The sequence below is a fragment of the Oryzias melastigma genome, linkage group LG14 (assembly GCF_002922805.2).
Source record: "Oryzias melastigma strain HK-1 linkage group LG14, ASM292280v2, whole genome shotgun sequence".
Taxonomy (NCBI): Eukaryota; Metazoa; Chordata; class Actinopteri; order Beloniformes; family Adrianichthyidae; genus Oryzias; species Oryzias melastigma.
In genome coordinates this window covers 11625236-11633201 of record NC_050525.1, presented here as the reverse complement: position 1 = coordinate 11633201, position 7966 = coordinate 11625236, and the positions used below count along the sequence as shown (strand labels likewise).

Sequence of the window (7966 nt, the reverse complement as noted above, 5' to 3'; positions counted from 1 at the left end):
ATAAAAATAAAATAAATCAAGGTGATATCTTCTAAGCAGATTATTTTTTTTAGAACTGATAAAAACTCTGTATTTCATCATGGATTGCAGAACCTATTATTGTTATGCAAAAGAAATCTCTCACCTTACCATATTAACGTCTATGTTGCAGAAATTCTGTACTTTCTTTACCATATCTACGTAATATTCTGCCGACAAATGTCTTCCAAAGTAGTTCACATTTAGATAAGGGGTAATCAAGGGGTTTAATGGTGATTTTTTTGAATAATCTCTGTCTAAGTGAGATCTCAGGAAGTCCAAGTGAGGATCGACCCAAAGCTTTGGTCAGTTTAGTCCATAAAAATTAATTCAAATTAAAATTTAACCTTCACTACAACTACAAGAAAAGTCTTGATTTTGTGAAAAATAAAAATAAAATTATTTAAAAATTACACCAGATTTACATTTTAAGATCACCAGAATTAAATTTGAATCTTAAAAATAGCTTATAGAGATAGACATGTTAAAAGTCTGTTTCTTTTTTTTTTTCAACACTAAATTTTGGGCGCAAATCTGGGGTAAAACAAGAGGTATTGATAAAAATAAAAATTTAAAGCATCATTAGTAAATCCTTATGCAACTTCTTTAAAACAACAATTTAGATATAGAATCTTTTTATGATTATTTGATTAAATAAATAAGTAAACATCTTGATTAGATCTAGTTTCCAACCAAAGACTGACTTTGTAAAAATGATAAATGTTTCAAACCTAACCCTTTTTATTAGTTTGCATAAAATAAGACACAGCAGAGCAGAAATATTTAAACTATAGAGGAAACAAGTTTGGAAAACATTCTTAAAGGAATGCATAAAGTATTATTATTATTATTATTATTATTATTATTGTTATTATTATTATTATCATTATTATTATTATTATTATTATTATTATTATTATTATTATTATTATTATTATTATTATTGTTGTTGTTCCATCCAGCTCTGATTCGCCCCGACTGCTCTGCTACTGCAATGACTCCGCTCTACCGCTAGATGGCAATAAACCATACGAGGAGCACAGAGTCGCCATCAAACTGATGGTAGAGAAAGACCAGCAAAGTCCGAAGGCTAAGAAGAAGAAGAATTTAACGGTTCCCGGTTAATGAATCGCTCCCCCGGTGTCGCTTGCGGCTCACAAACTGCTGGGAAACCGAGTGCCTTGGCAGTCTATGGGCTGGTTTTAGCTTACATCTTCGAAATTCTATTCCAAAAGGAGGAGATGTGCTGACAGCTCGCTGCACTTGAGGATCTTTGTTGTGAGCAAAGGTAATGACATTATTTTGTTGTTTGTTATTTTAATATCGCGGTACTCTTTCAAAAATATTTGCTTGTTTCTGTCTAGCTAGCTGCATATTTAAACAAATATGTAGGTGTTTTTGCTAGCTAACATCGACTATCGAGTTCAAGTAAACGCTGTTACGTTATTGAAGGACCTAGCTTAACAAGCATCGATGTTAACTCTAGCAAAGGTTGAAGTCATCTTTGATTTTACTGTCACTTCACTAGAAATGGTACATTATTCAAGGTTTGAGTTGTACTGTATTCTCCATTGACAGTCATTTTGCTGGTACCATGTTTTTACTTCCCTTTGTTGTCATTGGGTCCATCATTTCAAACTTTTTACTAGTGTAAATAATGTATGTTTAAAACCTGCTTACTACTGCCTCCTGTGGCGTCTTGGTGTAAGTTCATGCTGAGTGAAGTTAACCAAAGAAGGGGAAAATACATGAATTAATAATAAAAAAATAATCATGTCTGCGCGTGTTGCCTTAAAAACAATCCCCTGATAGTAAAGGTTTCCTTTTTTTCTTATTGTTTTGCTCCTTGTTGTAGTTTATTTTTAGGTTAACATGATGCAGAAGAAAATTTCAGATAGTAAAATATGAATTAAATGTGCTGTCAATAAGAGACTGATGTGATAAGGGCTTAACTGGAGCTTTTGTTCATATTCGTCTAAAATGTAAATAATATACAGTAAAGATAAAGAAAATGTACTTTTTCTGATACAAAATTATTTTCTTTATACAATAAAATCTGTATTATTTCTCCAAAAATGTATGTTTCCTGACTAACTTCCACTTGTGTCTGCATGTTTCTTGGCAATTTAATAATTTATTTTTGCTTCTGGCTTTATTTACTTTTTTATATCCCCACAGAAACAACTAGTCAATATTAATTTTTCAAACAAAAAACAAAACAAAACAAAACAATTGTGGTATTTATTCTTTTTACACAGACACTGAGCGATGGAAGAGGACACTGAGGTGATGGAAGATATTGTGTTTCGAGGAACAGAGTTCTCTGTGAAGATGGAGTTGGACAAGGGTGTCCTGATCGTTGAAATCTCTGATTCGGTGACCGCGGATCAGTGGAGGGGGGAATTTGATCCAGCGTGTAAGTAGATGGGATGCCATATTTATCTCAGTCAAAGCTGTGTCTACATTGCCATTTTTTTTCTTAACTCTTTGTTATTTTGCTTTTTTAGATATTGAAGACCTAACTCGTAAAACGGGGAACTTCAAGCAGTTCCCAATTTTCTGCAGCATGTTGGAGTCGGCTGTAAGAAAGGTATGTTCATGCAGATATTCCTCAAATGGACCCACTTTGCTTGAGGCTGTGGGAGCTGAGGGAGAGAGCTGTTGATTCCAGTTCAATGTTTCCACTTGAATGACAAATGGACAGTTTTACAGAGCTCCCTTAACACTTTGGATTCCTGGAACTACTGTATGGAGACGAGACCCTAAAAGGGAGCGGCATAGATTCTGTAACTACATGATTTTGTGTAAAATCTGCAAAATTCTGTAAAATAGGAAATTTGAGAATTTTAAAATAAATGGTTGTCAACTGTCTAACAATGAATTTGCATGTTTCAGATGTAAATCGTCCAAAAAAGTAATACAATATTGATGCTGGTATTAAACTATATCTTAAGAATTGTCATTTTTAGACTTTAAACCTAATGTTGGTAGATATTCTGTCAACACACATGACTTCTCTGGAATAAACGTTTGCATTCTGACTAGATAAACTAATTTAATTTGCATTATAGTTGAATATTAAACCTGATAAGCTCAAGGAAGGGATACATTTCCTCTTTTTCTTTTATAAAGTTTTTTTAGGAAGCAAACAAAAGAGGCATAAACAAATCTTTGTGAAATGATCAAATGCATCTGAAAAGCAGATTGCATTAATCTACATATTTCTTGCTTTAGGCATATTTCATAACTGGACATTTTTTTCTAAATTGAGTGAAATTAAATCTATTGTGATATTTTTTTCTGCAGACGAGTGATTCCGTTACTCTTGACCTCCTGACCTATGCTGACTTGGAGCTTCTACGCAACAGAAAAGCGGGCGTGGTCAGCCGTCCCCGTGCACATCAGCAGTCATCTGCCCTCACTGCCAAAAGATACCTAATCCTCATATATACTGTGGAGTTTGATAGGTTTGTGTCTTTTAGATGTTTCATTTTTACATAAAAACATTATTTTTGTATTGATTTTTGTGGTTTCATGATTTATCCTCTTGTTAAAGTGGTAAGTTTCTGTTTACCATGTGCAGGATTCATTACCCGCTGCCGTTGCCGTACATGGGAAAGCCTGACCCGGCTACTCTGCAGAAGGAGATCAGAGCCCTCAGGGCGGAGCTCAGTGCTCTCACCACTCATGGAGTTAACAAACCTGCAGATTTGGAAATACAGCGTCTCCGAGCAGAGTAGGTCGCGTGCTATCTTTACTACAGTAATTAAAATGCAAAGGAAGCTGTTTTTTTTTTTCTTTTTTTTTCTTTTAACATGTGAGTGTTTTTTCTTCAGGTTGGCTGTGATGAAAGAAGAGAAGGATGCCATGGCCAAAGCTCTGGCTCGACTGCAGATGAGTGACAGTTCAGCACCGGGCCGAGAGGACTGGAGGATGAACGACGTGGTGAGGGCGCTGGAGGAGCAGCTCATCAAAGAGAGAGCTAAAAGTCAAAGGTCAACAAGCAAGAGATGCCAGGAGCAGCGCCTCCTGGTGGAGCAGGTTAAAAGTCTTCTTGGGATCATTTTTGTTGTTTCCTTTGCTGTTTGTTAGGGTGAACCTTTCTCCTTTTTTTCTGCTTAGTTGGAAGAGTTGAGAGCATCGGAGTGTGCCCTCCGTGTTCGTGTTAAGAGTCTCACCAATGAGCTGGCGTTACTACGGAGAGGGTTAGACAATCTAAGCGTGTACTTTATCTTTACTTTCTACCTCTTCATTTATTTCTTGCAAACAATACTTTTGATATCTGAATGTTATTTTCTCTGAGCTCACGTTCTGTCTGTGTTTCTGCAGCAGATTGACGCCTGTGTCCGCTCACATCAACTCTCGGGTCGATGACGACGTCTATCGCTCTCTTTCTTGTGAAAAGAGGTCCGGCTACAGACCAGTCAGGGCTCGATCGGGGTCCAGAGAACGTATCGAGCACAGATCTCTGGAGAGGGGAAGAAGAGCAGACTCCTCAGGACCGCGGGCTCACATACCCAGACCCTCACCTTCTCCCACAAGTACGAACGCCGCTCAACATATATTCTTTTATTTAAAATGCTCCAGAAATCTCAACGCTCCCTCTCTCCCAAGGGTCCCGAGCAGCACGCTTTGACCCCACGGCTTACATCCAGGACAGGCAGCGCAGACTGAAAGAGGCAGAACTCAAAAAGTCAGTTCCCGTTTTTTTTCTCCTTTTCCTTTTTCATTATTCTCTGAATGAACAACCTTTACCCCAATTTCTGTCAGACAGCGGAGGGTGAGGAGAGACATGCTGACGTCCCCCATCATACCTGAGAGAGGCCGCTCTCGTTCCAGAGAGGCCTATCCTCAGCTGGCCCGCGCAGGCAGCAGAGGCAGGAGTTTGTCTATGGAGCGCCGAGGCAGCAGGAACTCCTCCGAGAGCTCATTAGTAGATATGGAAGAAATGGCCAAAACGCTCTTCAGGTTAGATTTTACCCACAAGCTTTAGAGGGGTCTTTTATTTGTTTTAATGTGGTTCTTTCTTGTTTTCCTCCTATGTGCAGAGGAAACAAACAGAACTATTATAATGGACCTAATGTGGTGAGTCATTTAAGATACTTCGGTTTTCTTTTACTTTCTGTGGCTCCTTAACTTTTACATGCTTCATTTAAACATGAGTAACAAATGGAATGCCCCTAAGACCCACTCTGATCATCTTTTCATCTATTCTAAAAGCGTTCCCAGTGTTTTTAATTATGATTATAGCGTTTTTAACCAAAATAAAAAAATGTTTTCTAGGAAATAGTTTCTACAGAGCGCAGTAGTTCATTAGAAATATGCCTCTGAGTTGTTAACACAGAGCAGTTCCGTCCCTATTCCTATCACCCATAACTGAGCAATCTGTTTACACGCTCTCCCGCCTGTCCAGCTTATATTTTACATCACAAATGAGATCTTTTTCCACTACATTTTTTTTCATCTGTTCCTGATTCACAACGATTTGAAAAAAGAAATACTCAGAAATGTCATTTTAAGTTTAATTTTCTTTATGTATGTCCTCCATCGTGATATTAATGCCCAAAAATCATCCTAAAAACACAGTTTTCATCACAGTGGCATATATTAAATTAGTTTTGGGGGATTTATTTCCATGTGTTCATAAACAGCATCTCATACACACTAATATTTGTGTTATTAGCATTGGTTTTTATTGATTTAGTCAAACCAAACTTTAACTCACACTTTAATCTAAATAAAATCTGTCAATGAGCATGTTTAATCACCTTTTATTATGCATTTATTCTTTCCCTGTTCTTTATTTTATGTACTCTCTTCGTCTTCTAGTCGAGATCAGGCCACTTGAACAGGAACCCTTCGTCCAGCACTCCTACTCGCAGAGTTAAAGACAGAGGTAATGCTTTCATAATTTACTGCAACTCTGGAGATCTCCTATGGGATGTTTAGATGTCATGTTTCAATGTGCAGAGAGCTCTTTGGACCGAGGCTCCAAGATGTCAGAAATCGATGCACGGCTGCAGGCGCTGCAGGAATACATGAGGGACTTGGACACTGGGCATTAACCTGCTGCTCAGGTGGTAGCTGGGCATGCTCTGGGACACCACCTGCAGCTCAGGCAGAGGAACGCTTCATAAAATGATTTCCCTGGAGTTTAAGTGCTAGGAGACTACAACTCTGTGTGGAAGCTCCAATCTGCAGGAAACTCATCACTGTGAAGAACAACAGACTACTTTTTTGTGAACTTCTATTTTCTTTTTAATATGCATTTTTTTGTCCATCAAACCATTTTCAACAATTACCTCTCAGTGTATTTATCTTGTTGAAATTAAGCCTAAAAAAGTGCAAAAGCACTAAAGCAGCTAAACAGACTCCTGGTGAATCGTCAAAGACTCTTAAATATTTATTGGTTTAGAAATACTTTTTACAAAAGTAACTCTGTCTTTGAATCCTAAATCTTTAGTGTGGGTTTTCCCCTTTCATCCCCAAAAAAGTTGTAATTAGGTGGATTTAACTAGTTTGCATGAACATCACTGTACGTCTGTGTTCAACTAATTTATGCCTAAGCTTCATTTTTCATGTTAGATTTCCTTCAGTGGTTGAATCGGAACATTTCCTTGAACCCATGGTCATTTTTTCATGTCTGCATTTTCTTGTATTGTGTCCTTTTGTGAAGACTGTCACCTTAATGTGCAAAAACTATTTTTATCTATTTAAATCTGTTAATCTATGTGAATGAAGGCCATTTTTATTTTGATACCAAGTCATTTTTTTGTAATGATTCTGTTGTCTGCACACATGACTGTTATTGTAAATTCTCCTGTCTGCCTTTTCTATTTTCCTAAATACAGAGTTTATTTTAAAAACACAACAGCCTCTGAGTAAAATGAAGCGCTCTCTTCAAATTAGCGTTTGCTCACAGAAGACCCGAGGCCGTCCTGAGAGTTTTCTCCGGCTGCAGCTGCTCGTTTCATTAATTAACTAATTTCAGTCAAGTGTCCCTTTCTGTGGAAAACCGCACGCCGTCTCAACAGCTGCTGTGTTTTATGATGAAATCCTAACAGAGACGAGCAAAAAATACATGTCAGGTAAAAAGAATTTAATCCCTTGATACCTGAGTTTATCTCCAGTTATGAAAAAAGTTCACTTTTTGCTTTCAGGTTAGAAGCTAAATCAACCCTGTGAAGGTACGCCAAAGAATTGACCAATTCTAATTCTTTACAATTGAATTTTTTTTCAAACCCTTTAATGAAATCCACTAAAAATGTTTGCAATTTCATTTTTCATGAGATCTAAATATTATCAATTAAGATATGTTTAGGTGATTTGATTTCAAATTTGATCCAGGTTTTTAACGAACTAAATTGCAAACTCATATTAATACAAGACACAAGGCATTTAGCAAAAATAAGTTTCAACTCTTTTTCTGCTTGTAGCCTTATTTAAAGCTCTGATAATTTCAGTGAATGCCTCCCATTTAAGACATGGCTCAAGCACCGCTGTTTCAACTGTCATTATTGATGATAAAGTTCCATCTAGGACCAAAATGGTCTTGGTTTTGTGCCCACTTTACATTTGAGTGGAGCAGAATCAGAACCAGCTTTGTAATGGTGGCAATCATCTGGAACAGTCTGGCTCCTGTAACCAGTGAGAAATAAATCACATACTGGAAACAGTCTCTCAAAAGCCCACAACTGTATATTTTTATTTTTTAATTTAGAAGATATGTCATGATTTGACACCAGGCACATTAAGCATCAAAAACTTGTTTTCTTTTGACTTTCTATAGTAATAATGTTTAGAAAAATATTTTTTTCCACAAAAAACACAAAACTGCAGATTTTTTTAAAAATTACTTTAATTTATTGTATTCAAAATGAAGAAAAAAATTTTTTTTAGTGGAAATGGAGAATTAAACATTTTTGTTTCACGATTTTCAGTCAATTCT

General features: G+C 36.7%; 1 protein-coding gene across 5 annotated transcripts; it reads left to right on the top strand.

The window, feature by feature from the left end:
- The first annotated feature begins 1077 nt into the window (after positions 1-1077).
- ccdc61 (coiled-coil domain containing 61) lies at positions 1078-6886 on the top strand. 5 transcript variants are annotated; one of them, XM_036215104.1, is made up of 13 exons: positions 1078-1306; positions 2197-2434; positions 2526-2608; positions 3325-3485; positions 3602-3754; positions 3855-4059; positions 4141-4241; positions 4348-4559; positions 4633-4711; positions 4789-4986; positions 5067-5103; positions 5848-5914; positions 5989-6886. In XM_036215104.1, the coding sequence occupies exons 2-13, from the start codon at positions 2287-2289 to the stop codon at positions 6081-6083; spliced, it is 1539 nt and encodes a 512-aa protein (XP_036070997.1). In that variant the 5' UTR covers positions 1078-1306; positions 2197-2286; the 3' UTR covers positions 6084-6886. The 5 variants fall into 5 exon arrangements, with proteins under 5 accessions (XP_036070997.1, XP_024118722.1, XP_036070998.1 ...); XM_024262954.2 differs by having other exon boundaries at positions 1079-1306; positions 2277-2434; positions 4141-4223; positions 4351-4559; XM_036215105.1 differs by having other exon boundaries at positions 1079-1306; positions 2277-2434; positions 4351-4559.
- Positions 6887-7966: the final 1080 nt, after the last annotated feature.